The following is a 25,680-nucleotide window of genomic DNA, read 5'->3' as shown; positions in this document are numbered from 1 at the left end:
GAATAATCAATGCCTGAAACCTGGAAACAAATTATGTGCCTGTTGTTGTGGGACACCCAGTAATGCCATGGCAGTGGAGCCACAGCTTTGGGGCTGGTTTACATAGGAAAAGGTGTGATTTCTACACTGGTTAAAATGTTATCTGTTTGAGTTGGGACAATAGTCTTGACTATTGGTCAGTGGGTAGAGTGGTATTTGTTTTATGGTTGGACTTGATGGTTTTGGTGTTCTTTTCCAACCTTAATAATTGTATGATTACAAAAATAAGTCAAAGATGACTTGAAAAAGGCTCACTGATTTCTTTGTAGATGGTAACTGGCAGTTCAGTTGGCTCTCTGGCAAATACAGCTGAATTTGTTTTACTGAATAAATAAATACTGTGGTGTAGTAGAGCTATTTATATCTAGTAGAAAGCCTCACCTACTCTGTTCTTTTTCTTCCAAAAGTGGGAGTTTACAAGTGATTTAAAAAAAAATAAATAAATCTCTTGACCTTTTCTAATAGTTCTCAGTTGTAAAGCATGTGACTTTTGATATTTTTTACCCCTTATTCTTCTTGTTCTACCCCTTGTGATTGTGGAGATCTTCAGAGATATGGCTGAGAGATGTGTGGGCTCAGCAATGGCTTTTCTTCTTTATAGATCATCTAATAGGGAAGATTGCTTCTGTTTCTGTTATTTATGATTGCAGTACTTCACTCTGGTCCCATCCATTTGTGTCATATATGAAAGCCATTAGTAGCAGTAGCTTTTAGCAGAGAACTCTCACCTGACCATGTATCATTATAATCTTTTCACTCCACATAATCTGGAATAAAGCTGGAAATTGACAGTGGAGCCTTGTAACTCCAAGTGACAACATATATATATATATATATATATATATATTATTGATAACAAGATGTTTTTCTCAGTGCTGTGCCTGGACAGAGCAGTGCTGGGTAGAATGAATTGCCCTCCATTATGTACTATGGTACATAATCCCACAGACCCTGTGGAGAAACTTCAGCTTGTTTTCTCTGAGAATGCTCTGAGTGCTCCAGATTCTTCCTTGGTTTTGTGGTGCCCAGTTGGCATTTTCTGCTCTCTGGGAGGGCAGGGAGCAGACAGGGCGATGCCACGTGCCAGCAGGGAGTGAGCAGTTAGTCTGGTTTGCAGCACAAGGCCTGTTTTGTTCCCTGCATCCCTCCCTGTTCCCCTCCCTGGGCTCAGGGAACCTTTGGCTCCAGCAAGTCCAGAGCTGGAGAGGATGGAAGCTCGCAGCCAGATTCTATATATATACCACAGATCAAAATCATGCTGTCAAAACATGAAAATACCTCAATAATTTTCTTTTAATTTTAGCTGTCAGCCTCGAGAGCCACTTTGCTCTCAAGCTACTCTGCATAATGTGTGCCAGCTCACTTCAGCTCATGGTAAAGTGTAAAGGAACAAATTTCCTGGCAGCCTCTGCAAAGCAGTGTAATACAACTTTCATTACATGAAGGTGGTGAACATAATGTGATGTCGTTACAGTTGCAGGAAGTGAGGTGAAGCTCTTAACATCTTCAAAACAAGTAACAAGTGAGAGGTTATTTTTTATCTCTATTCCTAAAAAAAAAAAATGGCACATTATTTTGGGCAGATGACACTTGGTTTGCACTTAGCTGAAGTAAATTTTTACATGAGTTCTCCAGATCTGTGTTGCTTCATGAAATAAAGAAAACACTAAAAACAAATGCTAAAATACAGTCCAATGGCTGGATTTCAACTTATAAATTTGGATGTTAAATTATATGTACAGAAATGATGGCTGTCCAATGGATTTCAGTTGACACTTGTTCTTTTCCCTTTGGATTTATGATTCCATGAAAGTTGCTTGTTGCATTGTTTATTTCTGTGTCAAAGTCTTTGGTTTTCTTTTGAGTATTCTCAAAAAGTGAGACAGGTCTGATGCTTTTGGATCACTTATTAAAGAACCATGCTCTTTGGAGATAAGTCACCCATTAGAAATGGGAAATAAAGGAAAAAGAATCAAGGCTGTCCATGTTGAGTTGCCCTCAGCTCCTATCAAAGTCTGTTATTAGGCTGAACACAAATTCAGTTTTGAGACTTCAGTAACCAACACTGATAATCAAAGTGTTAGCACACAGTTTTGAGGTGTAGCCCGGGTCCAAAAGGACAAATCCTCCGTGGTTTGCTTTCTCTGGCAGCTGAGTTGTCCTTTCCATTGCAGTGTCATGAGCATCGTTTCCAGGGAAGTTCACAGCTAAAGTTCATGGGCTGGAGCAAACAGTGGCACTTCTCTTCCCATGTCTTTATCTCCATGCTTAATCATATTAAAAACAAGGTCGACATTGTCTCTGGTTGAATGAATTCCTTCACACGCTCTGAGAGGCTTTAGCTCAGAGACAGGACGTGGCTGTGGTGTTCCAGAAATTCTGCCCAAAACAGATGCCCAGATACTCAATTTTCCTTGCACATATTGCTGAATAAAGGCAGAGCTGGAGCAGCCACTCCAAGGTCTGAATTGGAATGGCAGGCATTGGTGAAGCAGCTCCATTCTACAAATCTCCAGATATTCCCATAATATGTCTCAGATCTTTTGCATTGATTATCACATGATATTTTGCAACTTTTACAAAAATAATTCGTAAACTTCTTTATTTTCTGAAGGATATACCGAGATTCCAATTTTTAAATTTTTTTTTGCATCTGGTTTATTAATGAAAACACTAATCAGTCTATTGTCCTTGAGACTGGGAGATCTGGAACCAAAAATATAATCTGAAAGTAAAATATGACTCAGCTGCAAGTAATATTAATGGTAATTGCCACTTAGTGATCTTTCAGTTGGTAGAAAACAAACCATCAAAATGATAATTGCAGGATTCACTGGGATTTAGGTTGATTAACAAACTAGACAACCAAGTGGGCAGCACCACGGAGCCAGAGCTGTGGCTCAAGCGGAGCCAGCAGAGCTAATCTGGAATCCATGGAGCAAAACCCACTTTATTCCCCTTGCCCAAAGAATGAACATATGCCACGTTGGGAACCATTTCTGCATGGGATACTGATGAAAAATAGCTGGGAGGGAGAGAAGGGTGATTAGACTCTAAAGGCAGACAGGGTGGGGATGAGGCCAGGCTGGCGTTGATGGGATCACGGCTGTGTCTGCAGTGACCTGCACCTGGCCACAGCCCTCTTCACTTTTTATTTATGAAATCAATTCACGGCTGTTTTAAATGGGAAAGAAAAGTGTTAAAGTTGCCTCATGCAATGAGCTCTTTAGAACAATTTAGTAAATTTAATATGTTTTCCCCTGAAGTTGAGGAAATTCAATGTTTGCAGTTGTTCAGCAATTCAAGTCTATTTTATTCTTGAGATTTGGGAAATAGTGTGTTTTTATGTGTTGGAAATGCAAAATTTCAAGTATTCAGAGAATGCATTACCTATAAACAAGCTGTGAATTACTTTTAAATCATTTCATTATAGTCTCCTGACTCACTGTTTGATGGCATGGTGTTTATTACAAGGTTTTTTCAATCTTAAATCTTGATTATCTGTTTCATCGAAATGTGGACCAATTTCAAAATACCTGGACTATGTTTAATATTATGAAAGAGGCCATAGTGGGGGTGAAAAGCTGGAATACTGACTCTTAAACTCAGCACCCTCAAGCAGATTGTTCTTTTGCTGTGGTTTGGAGGGATGGTGTCCTATGCTGTGTGACAACCGATGGCCTCAATCCCCTGGCAGGAGCTTTTTTATCTGAGAAAGAAAAAATTCTCTGAGATCATTCATAAATTTTAAATGGGCTTCACATTGCAATCAGGAGCTAATTTTCTTTTCCCATTATCTCCTGCCATTCTGTGCTATGAGAACTCTTTGTTCTCTAGAACAGCCTCACTCAGAGAGAGATCTGGTTCCTCACAGAAGGAATTAACTGGGGAAGATTAGGATTTTCATAGAGACCTTCCCCAGGCATGCAGGGGAGCAAATCCCACACCCAAGGATGGGTTTCATTCCAGCTTCACATTCCTCACTTTGGCCTCCTGTGACAGAGCAGGATTGAGATTCAGGAAATGTGGCCTTGTAGAACTGCTTATCTCATGCTGTATTTGAGCACTGTGGGCTGTCTCCAGCATTAAAGATTTATCATTGTGCAGTCTCTTGGTTTTTAAATGTGAATGCTTATCTCCTCTTTAATCACTGTGTTTGCTTGATGGCTTGTATCTTTATTTTACATGGGACTCAGCTTGATTACAGGTGAAATATTTAAGTTTTATTTTATATTTGTTGCACCACCAACCACTCTAACTGTTGTTTCCCTTTGTTTTGCCAGTTTGCTGTTTTGTGGTTCATAAGAGGTGCCATGAGTTCGTTACCTTCTCCTGTCCTGGGGCTGACAAGGGGCCTGACACTGATGTGAGTACATTGACATTTCAGACACTGCTTTACACGGATTTATGTTGTTACACTCATGAGAGAGGATTACAGATAGGATCAATGGGTTCTTCACGTCAGATAATTGAGTCCAAGTGGGTTTTAACAGTTGTGAAGTGAACATTTATGGACTGAAAAATCTATTTTTGGTAAGAGCAGTAAGCTTGAGTGTGTGACCAAGAACAATGTCCTCAGAATGTGACAACCTTGAGGTGCTCACCAAGCCATGAATCAGCATTTCATTTTCTTTGCTTTATGTTGGATTTATTTGACATTAGCAATTCCCAGAAGGGCTGAAGCTTTTTCTGAGCTTTCTTAGTATCTATCTTATCTCAGAGTGTATGTTTTGAGCTGTCTCTGGTCCTTGTCTCACTGCACACAAAGATCTGTAGCTCCAGTTAAATGACAATTTAATCTTGAGCCAGCTGGCTTACTGGGTTTTTATTTTATTTTCATGTTTGAGCTAGTCTAGGAGTCTGGCTACTCCCATTCCATCCTGCTCTGTCAGTACTTCTGCAGCATTTTTGGTCCACAACCAGGTTTTCCTCTCCACACATCTGCCTTCCTGGTGAGACACATGTGCAGGATCTTTGTGTCACCCTGCTGAAATAATAAACTGATCTCATTTGTTCACATAAAAATAACATTTCTTTGGGTTTTATAAATCCCACTTTACAGTGAAGTAATTGAACATCTGCTTATGGGAACAATACATTCCAAGTGTTCTTTGTCTGAATGGCTTTGTTTTGTTTCTTATCACATATTCATGCTCTAGATTGTAGGCTATTATCTCCTCTGATAAAATGCACCAGAAGAATTTTCCTGCTAGCTTTTAATGAGCTCCTCATGATTGTTTCAATATGCCAGCCAGGAGGTCAGTGAACAATATATAGGCAGAAGCCACAAGGGGTCTTGGAAAATTTCAGATATTAAAAAAGTTCTCTCATTTTAAAATTTAAATATGGGGAGATGTTGAAGAACTGAGAATTTTTAAAACTTCCATTTTAATACATTTCACATAATTTATATTTAGGTGCAGAAGAAAAAAGCTAGATTTAGAAGTATAATTACCCTGTTCAGTATCTCTTGTTTAGCTGATAGAGACCTTACTAATAAAACATTCATTAGGCAAGAGCAAGAAACCAAAGTTTTTCTTCATACCTTTGCTTTTCTGAAAGTTCCTGATTTCTTTAAGCTTTGCAGTGGGGCATTTGGCTCTGTAAATGTAGTTAACAGCTAAAGCAGGTTTTGGAATTTGGGAGTTATGTATTTGAAGTGCCTGGAGCTGCAGAGAGGCTGAAACCCAGCTCAGCCCTGGGTGGGTGATGTTCTCATCCCTCATCTGGATTGTTGATGGCAAAACCCCAGCTGAGCCCAAAGGGGCCACAATTTCAGCAAAGGTCTGAACAATTAAAGAATATCTGCTGAATTCCTCCTTCTCTGAATATAGTTCATACCTACAAGCAATGATTTGTAGGTATGAACTATCTACCTACATTTTCTAATCAGAAGATGATTTCTGATTTACTTTGGTCAGTCCTAAAACCACAAGGAGAATAACCCAAATCAGGTTTTAACTTAGTGCTCAGTTGTGATGTAGGATATTAATGGAAGTTATTGTTGACTGAGATTTGACACTCATGAGTAGTTCTGCTGTGTCCATCATGTATGGTTGGGCTCTTAAATGTGTTTTTGATTATTTGGGGTTTTTTATCAGATGGTTCTTTGGGGTTGTTCACCTGAAGTTCAGAAATGAGAACACACATTTGTGTGTGAGACCATTTAATTTTACTGAGAATCTTTTCACGGTGACAGAATCTGTGAGAGGTTGTTAACGGTCTTTAATATTGCTGACTGCATTTTGTGATTTGGGTTTTTGGACTCAGTGATTAAATAAATCAGCCTAATGCCTCGTTTCTGTATTTGGGTTACCAAATGATCATTTTCAACATTTACACAGTAGCAATAGCTCAAAAAAGGTTTGAAGATTAAAAGCAATCAGAAAATAAATATGTTTTATTAAAACTGTGCTACATTAGTGGGTACTATTACACAAAGAGGATTGTAGAATATTATACTTTAATTTACTGAAATGTTTGACTATAATTTCAACCCTTTTACAATTCAGCAATTTATTCCTCTCCCAGTTGCTACAAGCTTTGTTCTGAAATGTAGTGTGCTATAAAGCTTATCATAACATTTAGCAGATTTTTAAATATTAAAACATCCTTTTCTAAATTACTTTGTGCAGGTGCACAATTAATTTGTGTACTCAAATGCTCCAGTGTAACCTTTCCATTAATTGTAAGAGTAATACTGTCATTAATAAAATTAATTTTCCAGAGCAATAATTATAATAATTATAATCATTAGATAATAATAATTTTTGTGTATCAGAATACTGTTAAATTATGGTGCCCTGTACTTTTAATGGAAATTAGGCAGTCCTTGCAAAATAATGCCTTAATAAAGGTGAGTGCAAAAGAGGAAAGTTTAAAATTAATCTCTTCTTGTTCTACTCAGAATGGCTGAAATTTGAGGTTGGAATGTCTGTTTGTGCCAAAAGGGAAAAAATACTTGGGAATAAAGTGCTCATCCTTGAGTGGCACTGCAGTGGTGCTGTCTGGGGAGCAAGGGGCTGCCAATAGAAGAAATTAAGATTTTTTTTTTTACTGGGGTTCCCTTCCCTCCACCGTGCTGTGGCTATTCCCTGAGTGCTCTGTGGGGAGATGGCCCTGTGAGGCTCCACTGTGATTTTCACTTTATAGTTTCTGTGATTCTAGAGCTGGGAGGAGAAAGACTGACCCTTAAAAATTCATGTGCTGAGGGACCTGTGGGAAACTCTTAATTCAGCACTGCTGATGTTCAGAGTGGCAGCAGGGGGCTGGGTTTGCCCTGAGGCTCAGGGAGTGCTGATGCCCACATTTACTGCACTGTTACACTGCTCATTTGATGGCTGAGGCTCTGAGAAAAATGATTTGAAGAATCACCTCTGTACTAAGCCAGAATAAATTAATATAACTGGTCTGCCCTGGAGGCCTTAGGTGTCTTGACCAGATTTTTTTTTCTGTTTGGTTCCAGGAAATGCTGAAATTTTTTTTTCCCATTTTATTTCCCCCACTGGCATTTAATCATGTTTCTAGATCATATTTACATGTAGGAGGCTGGTTTTAGAGTGGAAAAAGAGGGTTGCTTGATTGGCCTAGGGAATTAAAAAAAACTAAACCAAACTCATGAGAAGAAAAGGCAGTAACTGGAAGCACAGGATTAAGATTTACTATGGAACTAGTTAAAAAGGGATTTTAATCAGAAAGCTTTGCAGTCTTTTTCCAAGGATAATGAAATGCAGCAGCAGGGCTTGTCTGATTTGCTTTTAACTCTGTAGTTGATTTTTACAATGGAAAACAACTGTTATAAACGTTGGACATCTTGAGACCAGAGCAGCAACAAATATAATTTAATAAAATATTATAGAATCATTGAATCACTTAGATTGGAAAGGATCTTGAAGATCATCAAGTCCAACCATATCTCACTAAGGTGTGGGGTTCAGGTTTTATTGCTAATCTGAATTTTGAGTAAGAGACAATCTTTACCCAGCAATATTTTCTTTTTAATTAAGATGAAAACCTTCTTGCTTCATCACAAAAGATACACAAATGCAGGGAGACCTGGCAAGAAGCAGTTCACTGCTTGCCAGATTAACAAAAATGTTCTCTTAAAAAGAAGCCTTTATGAGATTTTGGAAGTAATTCTTAAACAGCGCTGATGCAAATTTTCATTGCATTCCCTAAACAGAGAAAATATAAAGCCCCCTCTATTTACAGATTAAGGAAACAACACAATGTGTTTCTATGTCTGTGGTTTGTAATTATGATAATTATTAATCACATTGATTTTGTTTGCAATAATAATTTTTAGATGCAGGCAGTAGGTAATATTCTTAATAAAAAGCAATTACAATGCAAACATATTTTCATCAAAATATGGTGTTCCTTGCTATATTATCACAGTCTTTTACCAAAAATTATGTCTTAGATAACACAATCCGCATGACCACAGTCAGTGCAGTAAGTGATACTGAAAGATCTGAAAATTTTTATTCTTACTGTTATTTATCATAAGTACTTTAAACAAATTTTACAGGACAGCGAGATAATTTTCCTTACAAAAATAAACATTTTATTTCTTGTGGTTACCCTGACTTTTGAATCTCTGGAGAGTATCCAAAGTAGTTTATGTAGAAATAAAGGTTTCTTGCCTATGGTTTTGACTTCAAAGCCCTAAAATTTAATAGGGGGTGAAAGTTGCTTGGTTCTGTAATGTTTTAATTGTGTTTTTCCATGGTGCTATGTGACGGTGGCTCATTGCAAAGTGTGGTTATGTTGACAGTGAAATTCCAATTTGAACAGAACCAGGACAGAGGTAAGATGCTTTTTAATAGGAGACAGAGAAATTAAAGAAGGCAACCTGCCCAAAAGGGCTCCGTGCACCCTGAGGAAATACTGGGCTCATTTTCCTCCAGCCCTGGGAGCAGGTTCTGGGTTCATGGCATTGCCCACCCCTGCCTGTACTGAGAAGTTTGTGGCACTGCTCTCCTAAATGCCTTCTTTGAAGTAGCTGCAAGCAGCTTCCCAGGTTACCTGAAAGCAGCTCTTGTGCTGGAATGTGTTTGAATTAATCATCCCCCGAGAAAACATGTGTACTTTCTATTTCTAAATTAAAGCACAGGCTCCTTTTATTGCAGCTGAAATGGCTTTTAGCTACAGTGAACAATCCTCAGCAAAAGCAGAATTAAATTACAAAGGAACAGGTTCATGAACTTTTATAACTACTGTAAATCCCACCCATTCCCTGTAATCCAATCTCCAAACTGGCTCTGTGGCCGTTTGCATGGACAAGTTTTCCCTGCAGTGTGAAAGGAGCTGTGTGAATCCTCTCCCTGAACAGCCTTGGGAAGGAGATCCGTGCTGGGTGGCTGCCTGCACAGTGTGTGACTCCCAAGGAACATTTGCTCACATCCTCCACTGCAGCCCTTCAGGCTTTCAGTTCATGGAGTCTGTGCCTGAGACACTGGGAGAGCAGTTTAGATTTTTGTTACAGCCTCTGAGATTTGAAAGTTCATAGCTTTTTATTTATAAGGAGTATACTTTTTTATTTTCCCAATCCAGTACAGTGCAAGTGCTGAATAGATGTATCATAAAATGTAGACTTTATATTTTTCTTTCTAGCCTTTCCTGTGCAATAGATAATATAACATAGGTGATACTGGTAAGAGTTAATCACTGAACAGAGCTCTGCTCAGACAGTTAGGAAATGTATATAAATGATGAACCTAAAAATATCCCAGATTTTCACAAGTTAGCACTGCAGAACAATTAGGCAGTGGGTCTATAAAAGGAGAACTCACAGCTAAGTTATTCCCAATAGTAAAAAGAAATCTTGTGGATGGGGTGCAGTTGTGGTGGCAGCAACTCCTGGGTGCTGATTTTCACCATTAAATCTTTCAAACTCCCCAAATTGAAGTTGGCATGATTCCATCAGCACTTATTTTCCAGTTGTTAAGAATATATTGAGTTTTGTGCAATTTGGGTTGAGATTCATTATTTCCTAGTCAGCTCTTGTTTCCCCTTGGCAAAAGTTTGTTGTGTCAGTCTTTAAACTCTGTGTAAATGTGCTGATATTTGGGTTTAGGGGACAAGAATGCCTAAGAATTACTAATAATCTGTTTTGTTACATGAGATATCATGTGTAAAATGCACCATAGACATTTCTATCAAGTTCCACCCCCAAAACTATGTGGTTTTTAAAATAAAAAAGAGTGATTATGGCACACTGAACTCAGTAGCTAGAAGAGACACAGACAGACCACTGAGAGAGCCTTGCAGAATGCTGGCAATTTTTAGCACTGTCTGTTTGTTGAGGTGGCAGTTCTTGCACCAAAATTAGATTCAATCTTAATTTGGAATAAAACAAGTGGGCTAATTTTGAAAAGCACTGCAGATCCCATATGCTCAGAGCGATTTTAATGTGTCACCAGAGTGTCCCCATCTCTGGGAATGGGGACTCTGTCTCTGGGGCTCTGTCCTTGCTGCAGAAGTTTGCTGATCTGTGCTGAGTTGTGGCCTCAGCTCCTCGGTGTAAATCACAGCTCCAGTGAAGCTCCTCTGGGGGAGGGCAGGAAAGAACAATTTGCACTCCCAGGAAGGAGCAAAGCTCTTCAGTGGAGGTGCTGTGACCCTGGAACAGAGAGAGAGGAGAAGCAGGGAGGGGAGGTGGGGACATCCTGGCTGGGAAGGGAGCAATGCCACCCTCTTCCTCTGCAGCTCCATTTATCCAGCTGCTGCTGGGAGAGCACCAAGGATGCTCTGCATCACCTGGAACAGTTTGGTTTCCTTCTTGGCCAATGCTCTTGTATTTTCTAATTTCCACTGTTCATTATTGGGGTTGTACTCTGAAGAGATCCAAATAGCTCTCAGGCTTTTCTTCAGCCTTTGGATTTTAAGGATTTGTCTTGAAGTAATCAGTGACCTCAGGGAACATGTATTAAGTGTTATCTTAATATTCTGTGTCATTTTGCAATTGATCTGGTTTTTCTAGCAGCCCAATGAAATTGATGCAAACAGATTTTAAGGCAGTGGTGCATTACCTGTGCTGAAAAACCAAATCCTGATGCTTCTGCTGAAGTTAAGACGATGCCAGTCATGATTCTCTTCATAATTTGATTTTTGCTGTTCCCTTGCAAGTAAATTAACTGTGGCATGGCCTGTGTAATTAATGAACCTCAGTCCTTAAAGTACCAGTGATCAGTGCTGAGCTCATAAACTAAAGGCAGAAGCATATCATAAATTCTGCTAATGAGAACTTAATTGATAGAAAAGTCAGAGATTGATTTATTCATTTCCCTTTCTGTCCCCATGAGAACAGTACCTGCTGAACTGAGGATGAAAGAAATGTCTCAGTGTTGGGAACACCATTGTAATCTGTATCAAAGCACCTTCAGGTCTGTTTCTATGGCAACAGGAGCATCAGACCAGCAGAGAACGGACCAGAAAGGAGATTAAAGCCTCTACAAAAATAGCTGCTAGAAGTGTCTGCATGGCTTTGGCTACTTTTCTTTCTTTTTTTAGAAAAGAAAAAAAAAGCCCAAAACTTGGAGTTTTTTGAAAGCTGGTTATTTATTTAGGTCAGACCCTATTGGCAGTGAAGTACTGGTAGAATGTAGTAAATTATTAACTCCAGGGACATTAATTAAGGAGTTTATAAAAAAGAAAGTCTTAAATTTAAACTTAATAGAAACAGTATATTTTTTAAAGGTGATTTCTATGTAACCCTCTTGAAAAGGCATTTCCTGAATCTTAAGGTCTTCATTCTTTTTTATATAAGTTATAATAAGATGAGAAATTATCCATCTTTGGTCTGCAAATTGCCTTTTCTCCTATCTACCTAATTGCTTTATTATCATTAAATTGAGCACTTGGTGTCTAATTGCAATGCTGGGAATTGTAAATCACAGACTGGGAGTCCATGGGGTCAATATTCTTTGTTACTAGGGATTGGGTAAAAATATGCAAAAAGGAAAAAAAGCTTTTTCCTCCATCTTTCAGATGGACTTTGGTCATTCCAGTGGGAAAAGGGGCCTGGAAAATCACAGGCAGGTGCAGTTTGAGAGTCTGATTTCTTGGAATGAAAAGCAAATTATGATTGATTGGGCAGGGACTCCAGTGAGAAGCAGAGAATGGTTCCTTTTAGTGTGCATGTACAAGCAGAGATGTATAAAAATTCTGATTTACCCTGTCCAAAAATAGGATAAAAAGCAACCTTACTGCAGTGATGAGGTTTGAGGGAGTTTGGAACAGACTGGCATGAGAATATATAGAAAACCTATGTTAAATAGGCCATACATAAATACATGGAATGTTTGTGGAGAAGGTTCTAAGTTTCTTTGTCCCAGGTTTTATTCTAGAATAGTTTTTCCACCTACAATCATTTAAAATCTGGGATTATCCAAAATTATTGTTGCCTTCCTGCAAAAATTATTTACATTTAATTAAAGATAATTTGAGTCCTAAAATCTTACCATGCAGCAGGAAGAAGTCCTGGCCATTTCTTCTTATAAATAGCTTTATGAAATTCTTTCTTAGTCAAAATCCACTTTTATTTTCTAAGGTCTGTATTAGTACCTACAGACTGACCTAGTTATGAGTAGAGATGTTGGATTGTTAAATCTGAAGCCTGAAGTCCAATTCCTCAATGCATATTAATGGCATTCCCTTTTTTAAACTATATTAAAACTATATTAATTTTACTTCCCTTGAGAAAGAAAAATAAGAATTTCAGTAACCACAGGCTTTGATTTTTGTGGGTATTCTCAAATTTTTAGGTTTTTTTTTGGTCATGTTGACCTTGTTCAGTTGTCAGTTTTGAAATGTAATGAAATCAATACTCTCCTTTGATACCAAAGAGGATAGAAGTCAAAATACTTTTGTATTTAGACTTCAGGAGAAGCAGAACCAAAAAAGATAAAAGAGCAGTAAAAAAAACCCAAACCCACTAGAAATAAAGCAGTCCTGTAACTTTTAGGAGAAATGTATAAATTCCTCAGAGTTCTGTTTAACATCTGCTACTTGTCTCTCTGTGTGCCAAGAGCATGATTGGACCATTCAGGAAAATAAAAAGAACTCTGCAATCAACAGACTTTGTTCAATATTCCTGCACAAAGGGGACTCTCCATAAATAATACCAAAGACTTTGGTCAGACACAAATGGGTTTATATTTAACATATTCAACATGTTTTATTTAGAAACCTGCCCACACAGAGGTAAAATTAAGAGAAATAGAAATAGAAACACCCTCTTTTTTTTTTTTTTTTTAATTTGCTGGAACTGCATTAGAGAGAGGGGTAGAAAATGTTCTATTCTCCCATTGCAGACTAATCCTTTGCTCTTCTGTGAGAAGGTGCAGCTGTTTACTGATCTTACAAGCTCAAATCAAATCAAAGTGGTTCCCAGAGCTTTGTTTGGCAGCAGCAAAGCCCCGGGGTCAAACGAGGAGACAGCGCCAGCACAGACCCCAACTCCTCCAGGCTCCTCACGAGGAGTTCTGTGTCTAAATCAAGTCACTTCAGTGACATAACAGTCCAGAAATGGCTCCTCTAATAGAAGTTTATTTTGAAGTAGTTCTAAAATAAATGAGGAAAAAAGCAGGGTTTTATTTTCCCTCACTTCAGCCGTCCTTGCACTGAATTTCATTTTCCTGTCGCTCTGCTCCTGTCACAGCATCCCCTCCTCAGGTTCATCACTGCTTGTTTTGCCAATACTCTCGGGATACACTCCAACAATTTGGGTTATTACTCACTGCAATAAAAGACCAATGCATCTTAATCAATGCAGCCTTCCAAAAATTAAACGTTTCCTGAAGTCGGGGTCCAAAAGGATCACATTAAAACTCGAGTTCCTCCTTCATAACCAGCAGGGTTTTTTTGCCTTCTGAGAACGTCATGCATGAAGGTATCTGGAATATGAGATTTATTTTTTTCATTAAGGCCTTTTGGCAAAATGTGCCCTACTCTAAAGGGGCTGTGGAATTCCTCATCCATGCACACGCAGGCATGTGCACACAGATATTGTTCATTTTCCATGCTCATTAGTGTTTGTGTTCCCCAGCAGAGCTGCAAGGAGGCACTTGATGCTTTTGAAAATTAGGTTAATAAATCAACACCTGATGTGGGAGTTTCTGAGGGTGTTCTGTGCTGCTCAAAATACAAGATATTTACTATTTGCACTGGATTTTTGTTATGCAGTTGTGAGTCTACTTGTGCAGAAATGTCATATATCTAAAAGTATTTATGGCATATATTTATTTTAAAAACACTGCAGTTCCATAAATACCTGGATGGAAAAAAACTGCAGTACTAAAAGTTATGTGGCTCAGCATTCCTCCAGTTTAAGAAATCACTTGTTTGTCAATCGAAAGCTTAGTAAAAATGAGAATTGCTCTTAACTGCAGTTCAAATTCTGAGATTTGCAGAATGTTCAGAATGCAAGGTACTGCTTTGGAAGTCTGGAGAGTGAAGAGAAATTCAGGGCAAGGTCTGGGAAGCAGTGGGTTTCCAAGCATTTCTAACATTAGTACAAAATTTGCATCTGAGTCAGTGGGAGTCTTTGGTGCTTAATGAACTGTGCTTGATTTACAAACTTGGTATTTAAACAGTTTCTTTAACGCAGAAGTAAAGAGTGTGTGAGATTTACAACTGCAAGAAAAGCTAAAAAGATGCCAAATAAACTGTGCTGCATCTATTCCGCTCTGAGCCCTCAGGAAAACGTTGATTATACAAAAGTGTTCAGAGCATTTCCTACAAAATCCCAGGCAGGGAGAGCTCTGGCTTTGGTGGTGATGGCACCAACTGCTGGAGAAATGATAGGGAGTGATGCCTATAAAACCAGATAAAAAATTTATAGTTCATTTAGTAGGAAATAGAATTGGAGATGCTGCTGTGGGTTTTGGGTGTCCTCCCGCAGTCCTTGGGATTTAGGAGACTCAAAGGACCCCAGCAAGGAGAAATTTCTCCTGCAGGTGCAGAACTGGGGTCTCTGTTCCTGCAGTCAGCACCATCATCCAGGCATTTGCTGCAGTTTATTCCAGTAAATGTGCCCATCATCCCCATCTTTTTTGCCTGAAACAGGGAGCTCAGTGTCACCCCATCTTTTTTTTATAAGCTTTGCAGCTTTTGTATATGTTTTATTCATTGTGTTCAAAAAGAGGTGGAGTTGTAAATAAGCCAGTGGCAGGAAACTGTTGGTTCAAAAAGCTTCCTGGAATAATAATTTTAAGAAGCAGACTAGGGAAATCAGCTTTAACTGGATTTCTCCAGTCTTCCCAGCCTTGTGCAAAATCATCTGAGTATAGCCAGTTTTTAAAAGACTGTTAATGTTATTCTGGCTTAAAAGATGATAACTTAGAAGTGAAGTTTGTCAATAAAGGGAGAAAACAAATAGGTAGTAATCGAAAAAACAAAGGGAAAAAAAGAATTATGTTCTTGCTAATGATAGTCCATAATTAGATCTCTTTAATGGATGGGTAGAGTAATCTATTTAATTGTAACTATAGTTTGTGATAGATTACTGTGCCTTATTGTATTATGTCCCTGTAATGAAAGAACCAGCATTACTTTTGTAGTAAATAAATGTTTCTCAGAATGTATTTTTCAATTTTCTCAATTTACTCATCATTTATGTAGGGTCTTGTGAAGTTTTTCCTTATTCTTTCTAATGGGACTAATTTTTTGATCTTTTGATAGAAATTGCCCCAATTTCTCAGTTAGGCAGCAAAGGATTTTGCCTTATATATTTTCAAGTATATGCTGCTATTTAGTGATTTATACTTCACTCGCAAGTTGAAATGTTCTTTATCTACAGCCTAATTAAACTAAACCATATACCATCTGTGTCTAGTTCAATTAAAACAAATTGGACAGATTGACCTCCTTAATACTCTTCAAAGCATTTTATTAGTCTGCAGAGTCTCTTCAAGATAACTTGTTACCTCTTGAGACAATACTTGCTGTCTGCTTGAAAAAACCTGGGGGAAAAAAATGCCACTCTGCATGAAAACGAAAAAGAAATGTTCATTTTTTCATTTAAAAGCAAAGAAAAGAGTAAAACCCTTGTGGAGGTTCATCAGGTGGAAAGGAGCAGTTCAAACAGTCTGAGCAGTCTTTGACACCCTCCTTTGATGGGCATTTCATCTCAGCTTTTATTCTCTTTTAGGTCTTTGCTGTGGGGTTTTCCTGGTTTGTTTGCTGGTTTGTTTGTTTGTTTTCAGAGTTCTTTGGGCAGGTGAAGGTGAAGGGACCAGTTTTCCACAAGGAATAACAAAGCTGCCCTTACTACAGACAGAATATTTTACTTGGCCAACAGAAATGTTCCTTTTGTATCTTGACTTGACAAATGCTCCATACGATGCTAAAACGGGGAGATGTGAAAATCCTGACATATTTCAGTATTCCTCTGTAACTTTTCTGATGATAATCAATAGTGTTGAATTATTCCAGTATATCTGTACTTTAGGTGGTGTCCTATGTTTTATTCCTACCTAAGGGATTTCTGGGCATGTCCTCTTGATAAACAGCAGAAGATAAAACCAGTAAAGTGTGGGGACTGCTAATGGCTTTTAAAGTTATGACCTGCCTTCATTGACTGTGGTGGTCACATATAATAGTTCTTTTCTTCTCTGGGTAAAATGAAATAGGATTTTTGATTCTTCTGTTGTGATTCAAGGCATTTCACTTCAGTGGATTGTTGGTACTTCTAGTTCATTCCAGTGTTTGTTTCCTCTATTTAAGTCCATTTTTAACAGAATAATTTTTAATTGTTTGTTTCTCCTGACTCTGCCCTCATCCTGAATGACTGCTCAGGGATTCCTCTTCAATACAAATCCCGTTTGCCCTCCTCTGGCCATGCAGATGGTGTTTCATTTCTTGCTGGGAATAGTCTCTGCAGAAGATGCTGCCAGAAGTTTTGAGCAGTTGACCACCTTTCCCTCAGATGGTAAAATCATTTTGTTTGGTAAATTGTTTAGATGTAATGGCCTTCAGAGCTCCTTTGCAGCTCTCCTTGGAGGAGTGAGAACTGGTGAACACAGCAACGGGCTCAGGTCTTGTCAACAGCAATGAATTTCCTGAGATTCTGATACTTCTATTATTTATAGTTCATCCAGGAGAGTGAGTTAAGAATGAAAAAGAGAGTAAAATTTTTATTCTTCAGATCAATTAGTTGTAAATAACTCTTCATCAAACTTCAAGAACTATCAGTCTTAAGCAAACATTTCTTTAATAGCATGGTTGACACTAAAGCACTTTGTGCCTTGTGCTGCTTTACTGAGTTGGGTTTTCCTTTGGGATATTCACTGCCCTGACCTTGCATAAACTTGCTGCTTCCAGAATATCCTTTGTGGTCATATCCTGAGATGCTGAGACTGTGCAATAATATTCCATAATTTTCTTTAAAACTAATTTTAATGATCTTTTAAAAGAAATTGAATTATTCTGGAAAAAAAAACAGAAAAAGAAAAAATACTTTTGTTTGTGATACAGAACAGCAGAGAAGACAAGCAGTAATCTTTGCTGACTATTTGGGTGATTCAGTGAAGGCTGACTGAGCATCTGTTAAGCAATTTGAAGTTGGAGACAGCTACAAAATTCGTCATCCTGCAATAAAGAGGGACATTTAATTCCATTGTAAATATGTAAGATGTAAATTTACTAAAGCTCCATGTTACTGTAAATTGAATTTGAATTCATTAAGAACTTTGAAACAATCATCACGTCAGTAATGAATCATTAACAAATGCAAAAGCAGGCTTTCAATATTAGCCCAAGTTTTGCCTCTCATTTCTAGTTTTTGGGCTGATTTTGGGAGGAAACTTTCTATGTCATGTCAGGGGATTCAGTGCATCCTCCAGGTTGGACTTTTCCTCTTAAGCCATGTCAGAGCAGTGATTCCATCTTATTTGGGTTTGTGCTGAGCATCCCTGAGCAGCCCCAGCGAGGAGGGCTCAGCCTGACACCCCAAAGTCCCCAGGCAGCACATCCCTGCAAGGGAAGGACCTTTACACACAGGGTTCTACAAACTGGTAATTAGACACAGAGGAAACGAGTCCTGCCTGCATCCCACAGGAATCTGGAGAGAATTCCCCCTGCCCTGCCTCAAATGGGTTCTGCAGAGCTCTCTGTGCCTCACAGAGCACTGTGAAAATAAAAGGTCTTTGCTTCTCAGCCTCAGGAAATGTTTATGGGGATTACATTTTCCAGCTGGAGATTTGGAGATTAAGGTTTCTGGTGTCTGACATGATCTCGGCTGGTTGGAGCCAAAAATACCAAGGTTATGTTTGATCCATGTTTGGGCTGTTCCCTTTGGAGTTGGACTCAATGATCCTTGTGGGCTCCTTTCACCTCAGAACATTTTGTGATTCTCTAAGCAAGAAGAAACCCAGCCCCTTCCTTAACAAGGGAGCCCAAATAACCATTTGGGTTATTGCAGTGAGATATTTCAGGCATTTATTTCAAGGCCATATGAGAAGACTTTGAAATATTCTGTATCTTTGAAAGACACAGAATATTTGAAATGAGTGTTCTAGGAGGTCCTGAATTCTCCAGGGACAGATTAATAACTTCAAGCTAAAATGTTGCAAAATTAAAAAAAAAAAATCCAATAAGTTTTTTGTCTCCTTAAAATAACCCAGCTGTGAAACTGGAAGTATGTGGTACTAAGTGTTCTTTGTTCAGAGTTTAAAAATAATTCAAAACCCCAGGGATCTGGAAGCAGATGTCTGTTTCAGGAATCATAAGGCCCCAAAACTGGGAGTATCTCCTTGTAGGCATACTGATTTCAGAGTCATGTGTCACCCACCAATTCACTGGAAAAGTTTCTTTTTCCACTGGCTAAAACTTCATTTTCAGAGATCAGGGGTGTGGTGGTGGTTTTTAAAATTCATTCTGTGTGCTTGGGATAATCATTGTTCCAGTTTGATGCAGCATCCTCAGATATATCATAGAATCATAGAATGGTTTGTGTTGGAAAGGAGATACATATGTATTTATGTATTTATGTACTTAAAGAAGTAATCCAGTCCCTATAGGATGGTGCAAAGAGAATCTGCTCTTCCCATACCACTTACTGTGACATCTCCAAATTCTGCTTCAGTTTTACTGTCTCGAATTTCTGTTCCTTGTTCCTTTGCCATATTTCCCCCAAAAAATCCTGTCACATTCCGTGACTCTGTACAGAGATGTCTCTCTCTGAGTGGAGGAGTTGTGTTTCAAATCAATATTGCCATTTAACCCTGCATTTCCAAATAAATCACCATTTTATTGGATTGACTGCTTACTCTAAACTCTCCATTTCATGATGCTGTGGGCACGATAAGTAAACTGGTAACATGTGAGCACAAATATATATTTTATCAAGGAGCATTATAGGAAACTTCAGGTTAAGGATTTTTGTTTCTTTTTCATTAATACCAGACTAATTAATACGTTCCTGTAGAATTTTTCATCCACAGCTTTTGTCATTTTTTATTTGTTAACCTGCAGTTTATGTAAAGACAGTTCTCTACAAAGGAGGTTTTAAACATATAATCTTACTTCACAAACATTCAGCATTCATATTTTGGGCTTTATTTCAGTATATGCATTCAACATTTTTTTATTTAACAGGGAAATCTTTGATTTTAAAAAGTATTTACGTGGTTTACTGTGCCTGATTGGACATGAGAACATTTTTCTGTTGGGTTTAATATACTTGCTTAGCACAGTCTTGGGGCAGGCAGAAAAACTGCTTAATTGTGTTATGTTAATTATATTCTGCGTGTTTGTTGAGAACCACTGCTTTTACAGGAAGTGGATTGCTTATTCTCTACAAAATCAAAGCTTGACTCAGTGATATACTGTTTTCTAATCTGAGGCCTCTCAACCATGGCATATTAAAAATTAAGTCCCACAAGGCTGCGTATTTGAAGAGACACTTGAGCATATCTGTGCTGATTGTGAATGTTGGGGCTGAATCCTACTAAAGCCAGACTAAAAAATGAAATTGTTCACTCAGAAGGTTGAGCTGCATCAGGAGCAGCAGTCAGACACAAGAGGTGAATGTATTGACAAAGGAGCTGTAGTTAGAGGAAAAATGATCAGCCAAGTGCTCGGATAAAGTCACTTGTACAGTTTAAGTCTGTATTTTATTAACCTCTTTCACCACCCATGGATCACCAGCAGACAGTGGTGCCCAGCCAAAGCCCTGCTGGAGATGAAGTGCAGTAATTGAACCATGTCATATATAATAGGGAAAAAGAAATGCAGAGATGTGGGACTTCAAATTAATATCTCTCCATCAAGAGAACTGCTTGAGTTTTATTTATGGAGCACTTGGGAATTGTTCTTTTTGCAGGGTGAGACTTCAGGTGCTTTTTCTTTCTTATCTATAATGCAGTGTCATACAAAAAATAATAAGGAAGAGAAAATCTGACTCACAGCATCTGTATTTATCTGTGAAATAAGTGGCTCAGTGGTGGCTGTTGTACAGATAAATGTCATATTTGATCAAACCTGTTGTAATTCTTTCTCTTAGTCTTAGGTATGGACTGGTTTGCTGGTAGAGCACTGTCAGTTGCATAATGTCAAATCTCTGGAAAATAGTTCAGTGCTTTCCAAATGGAATTATTTTGTTATTGATTAAACAAAAAGGGTGGGAGACCTTTATTTTGCATTTTTTAAAATTTATTTTTGAGGGTCTAGGACTGCAAAATTTTAAAAAAGAAAACCCTGGCTATGCTGATACAGCTTCTGCTCTGGGAATCTGATGTGGCATGTCAAAAACCAGGTTTGCTGTGACCTTTGAGGCTGCCCAGATCACTCTGTGGGGAAGATTTCCACCGTGTCTGGCATTGACTAATAAGTTAACTGGATTGTGCTGAACTGCCTGATGTTGTTTTCTGTTGGACAATTTATTTTACTGGTTGACAGGCTCAAAATTTACTCTTTTTCTGAAGAACTTATTGAAAAAAATGTTGTTGCTGTGGTAATAAAACATGTCTAAATGCTTTACTAGAGCTTTACAGATAGTTCATATACTTCAGAGATGAGAAGATGCCTGCCTGTTCTGGGAAAATTCTGTGGTTCTTTGAGGTGCTTCCCATTAATAACAATTATTAAAAAAAAAAAAATTATCCAGCAGTGAGCTGTGTTTATACTTCATGTACTTAAACTTCGATTAAGCTCTGGTAACAGCTTTTCTCTTGATGTTGTGTTCCTGCTGCAGAGTTGCCTCATTTGTTTTGCCTGACAGGAAATATGTAAAAAAATAAAAATAATAGCACAAGACCATGCTCTGCCACACTTAAAGTAGCCGTGGGAGTTGAAGGGAATGAGACTTGATAAATTAATGATGCTGAGTGCTGAAGGCAAATGGGAAAGTGATGAATGGAAGGAGAGAGGTGCCAGTCTCTGATCCTGTCATTGACATGCCAGGCACAAAGGCAATGGCAGAAACTGTGGGCAAGGGGAGAGGGTAGTGATTGAACTTAAAGCAAAATGACAAATTTAGGACTAAAAGTAACAGTGGTTCATAAAGGCACATTTGTTTTAGCCACTTTTAAAACCATGTTTATCCTAGGGGAGATAATACAATTTTATAAATACTTAACAATGTCATTACTTTTTATATGTTGTAACCATATTTCATTTTACTCCAAATTTAACTTGAATTTTCTAACTGATATTTTTTATGAAACTACCTTTTTGTTTCATCTTGAACTGATCTTATTTCTGAGCTACATTTTTTTTTTCCTTAAACAATGCATTTTTATAGATTTCTGTGCTAGATGCAGTCGGTCACAATCAGCCATGGGATTTTTTGTGGTTTAGACTTTTGTCAACTTGCTCACAATAACCCAGGGCAGGTTGTTTAATGTTAAGTCAAATGTTGCAGTGCTGGAGGAGAATCTTGAGGCACAGCAATAGTAATTGGCAGAGGTGCAGAGAAAACCTGTCTAGGCTGAGAATTGGCTTTGATTTGGCTTTGATTGCATGTCAGAGCCAGTTCACATCAAGGTGGGTCAGATGTGCCTCGCCCCAAACGCACACTGAGATGGGGATTGCTGCTGCTCTGCATGGCAGCAGAAATGCTCAATTAGTGGGGGTTGTTTTTGGTGTTTCTGGTGCCAGAGAAATTCATTTCCTTGTGATGAAGGCTGTTGGAAATTCTCAGATAACTGCAGAGGATCTCCAGAGCGTGGCCTTTCCTTCCTCAGCGACTCCTGTGCAGAAAATGCTTGAGCAGCTCGTTCTGAGCAGCTCCAGCCCTGCAGTGCAGAATAATCCTCATCTGTGGGGCAGAATCCCTGCTTGTGGAATGGATGATTTGTGCCTCGTGGCTGAGCTGAGGTTTGCCCTTCCATAGCTCATGTCCCACATTATTTGTCTGGAATTAATCCCAAGGGTGGGAGGTGCAAAGTCAGCGACCACTTTTGGCTTCAAAAATGTGTCAAATTCCAAAGGCACCAGCAAAGGCTGAGTGTGCTGGAGCACAGAAGTGCTTTGTCATTGTCCCTGCCACTGTGTCAAAGCACTAAAGCTGGCCATAAATCTCAGAAAAAGGCAATGGAGAGAGCACTAACAAAAATCTAAACAGCATTAACGCTTAGGTATGATCTTGAGTGAACAGGAACATCCAAAATGTGGGAAAGAGGTCGAGATGTTGATTTTATCTGAATTAAAAAAAAAAAAAAGGGCTATCTTTATACCAGGTATTGTTTTGTGTTTGCACAAGCACACCATGAATTTGATGGAGATGCCCTGAAGCTGACTGGAAATGCAGCAGTCACACGAGGCTTAGTCCCACACCTTTGTGTCTTCTGTCCTCTCCACTTGCTGAGGTTTATGGATTTCCCCTGTCCCCTCTGATCAGAGACGCCTCAGGCACTCCTGCACCAGAGGAACTGCAGTACACGTTGCACCATGGTTGTAGCTCTGTTGTGCAAAACCTCTGATCCCTGTGCAGCACAGGGAATAAAATGCAGTAAAACACCCTATCTGCTTGATGCAGCACATCTTTGGTTTGTTTCAACAGATGAAGCTTTTCGTGAAAACTTAAAACCATCAGTTAATTTATTTTTCTAAAAACCAAAGGCCCAGTGAGGAGCAATGAACAGATTTTTTTTTCCTGAGTATTAAATTCTCAATATAAGCTGTAACAGAAGGATTTATATTAGTATTAAGCTTTGTCATGCTAATTGCATTATGTTGCCATCTAATAATTTAGATTATGCACATTGTAAAAGTATTATCTAAAACCATTAGTTGTCTCTGAAATGTGAAAGTTCATCTGGAGGGCACACATTACGGTTTCCTTGGGTTTGCCTTGTGTAATGGTGAGGACACATTTTCTGGGATGAAGTGAATTTTCTTAAGGACCACTGAAATTGTAATTTCTGGCTGATAATTCATTAATATTTGTTTTGCATTTAACTTTTTCTGTCTTGCACACATAGTGCTGTTAGTCATGGAAGCATTTTTCTCCCAGGGTTTTGAATTTAGTTTAATCTCCAACTAAAAAACCACTTCTAGCTGCTTCTTGATTGGCTGTGGAAGTCCAGATTGTTGCCAGAGTGGCCACCTCAGAAGGAAGGACGATTTTTCTTTCAGCAGGATTAATATTATGCAATTCCATTTGTACCTGGGATTAATTTTAATAATTGTTTTTGATGCAGCCTTACAAAGGCTTAGCTGGCAGTGCTAGAAAAACCTCTGTTAATCTGTAGATTGGTATTACAGAGGAAGAGCAGTTTCTTTTCTTCTTCTTTTAAAAAATTACATATACTTGCAGAATTACATATCCTTACCCTGCTGCCATCCGTGCAAGCAGTTTTCCTGGATGCCTGCTGTAATCCTGATAAACATTGCTCTGGAATACTTTTTTATGAATAGAACATGAAATCTTTCCAATTTTTTTATTTCCTCCATGGCAGAATCAGAGCTCCCAGCTAAAGGCTGAATCTAAGTGATAAATGATGCAACCAGCAGACAAGTGTCCAACCTCATGTTGGCAAATTAATTACAGTTGTCATTACAGTTGTCATTGCAGGGACTCCCAGTCCGTGTTTGGTGACTGAATTTTGTGGAATGAGGATGGAGCCAAAATGAGACAACTTTTCCCCTTTGTAAAGAGAACAAAACAAAGCTATTTATTTATTAAATTAAAGCTTTTTTATGTATTTTTCACTCTTCTTTTGGTTTTTTTTGGTCTGTTGCTCATGCATATATGTTTTCTATAGAAAACAGACCTGATAGCACTCAAGAGGATGAACTTTAGCAATGATGGATGACAGGCACAGCAGCATTGAGGGCACCATAAATTTACACTGACTGGGAGCTCTCAGGCCGAGGAGGAGGAGGAGGAGGAGGAGGAGGAAAGAGGAATGTCTGCTGAAAAGTCTTACTTGACCTGAAAAATCAAGAACTGTTACAGTCAGTGTTACAGACGAGGATTCCTGGAGAGTTTGGCTGTGGTTTTATAGTTTACGTTCCAAATAACAAGGAAAATGAAATATTTGTAAAGATTTATGTTGTCCTAGTGTAGGTGAACACTGCAATGTTTTCTGCAGAGAGATCTTCATCATCAGAGACTCCTCTGAGGGATGTTTTTATCCACAAAGTGATTTCTGAGAAATAAAAAGTAGGAATCCAAACTTGCCTTCCCTTTGTTGGGAGCACTGTGCCAAAAAATGTTTCTGTGCAGGCTTTCTTCCAAACCAGAGCCTTCAGTGTAATCTGGGAAGCTCCTTTACCATCAACAGCCTTGAGAAAAACACTCTCATTAACGAAGGAGAAGGAAAAATGCTTATTACTGAAATTTGTGTCCATGGATTGGCTTTGGGATGGGCACACTCGAAATAGCTGGGGGAGAAACTTGCCATGTTACTAATTGCTTTGGTGAAGGCTTTCTAGATTTCCTTTTTTTTACCTTTGAAGAGGGCAGAGTTAATTGCCAGACATTAAATATTTATAGATTTCATTATAATTCATTGCTAAATGCTGTGAGGACTTTTCCTGACACTGTGAAGCAGTTCAGGCTCATCCAGCCTTGGGAGCAGCACGGCAATGGCAGCCCTGAGGAAATCCTTCTTCCAGGGCTCCCAGCACTCCTCTGATGTGATTAAACAGTCCTTATTGTGTTCAGATTTTTTATTAGAAATCCTCAAAAGGGTCAAATTTGACTCAAGGGACAGATTTGTGTCAATTCTTATTTTTAATCTGAGTGTGCCCTCAACTGTCTCAGTGAAACTCTTTTCTCCCTGAGAGTGGCATCGAATTTTGGGTTTAAAGCACAAACAGAGCTGCAAAATGTTGGTGGATCAGGAGCCTGTGCTGAGAGCCTGTCCTTCTTTCAAGGGTTTTACTGTGCACCATTAACTTTTTTTTTTCCCTAGTTTCAATATTGTTTTCTGAATTTTTAATTAGCTAATAAATAGCAACTGCTACATTGGCATGGAAAAATGTTATGGGCCAGACAGCTTGGCTGGGATCTCTGCCATTGTAAGGTCAGGATCTGAGTGCTAAAGCATGTCAGAGCATCTTGCACATTCACCCTTAGCTGCCTATTTATGTTTTATACAGAGGAGTAGGATTAGTGACTTTTTACAAAGTGAAATACTGACTTCCCTATAGAAAAGATCCCAAATGTTCTATAAATACTAACAAATCTGA

The 25,680-nt window shown here is 38.6% G+C and overlaps 1 protein-coding gene across 2 annotated transcripts in view; it reads left to right on the top strand.

The window, feature by feature from the left end:
* PRKCA (protein kinase C alpha) overlaps positions 1-25,680 on the top strand; it is a 141,261-nt gene that overhangs the window by 54,717 nt on the left and 60,864 nt on the right. For both annotated transcript variants that reach the window (XM_021537232.3, XM_021537255.3), the window contains exon 3: positions 4,323-4,405. In XM_021537232.3, coding sequence (XP_021392907.1) covers positions 4,323-4,405 — 83 coding nt within the window. The remainder of the gene's footprint in view (positions 1-4,322; positions 4,406-25,680) is intronic.

This window comes from Lonchura striata, chromosome 19 (assembly GCF_046129695.1).
Source record: "Lonchura striata isolate bLonStr1 chromosome 19, bLonStr1.mat, whole genome shotgun sequence".
Classification (NCBI taxonomy): domain Eukaryota; kingdom Metazoa; phylum Chordata; class Aves; order Passeriformes; family Estrildidae; genus Lonchura; species Lonchura striata.
The sequence above is the reverse complement of the archived record's forward strand: the minus strand, read 5'-3'. Positions and strand labels throughout refer to the sequence as shown.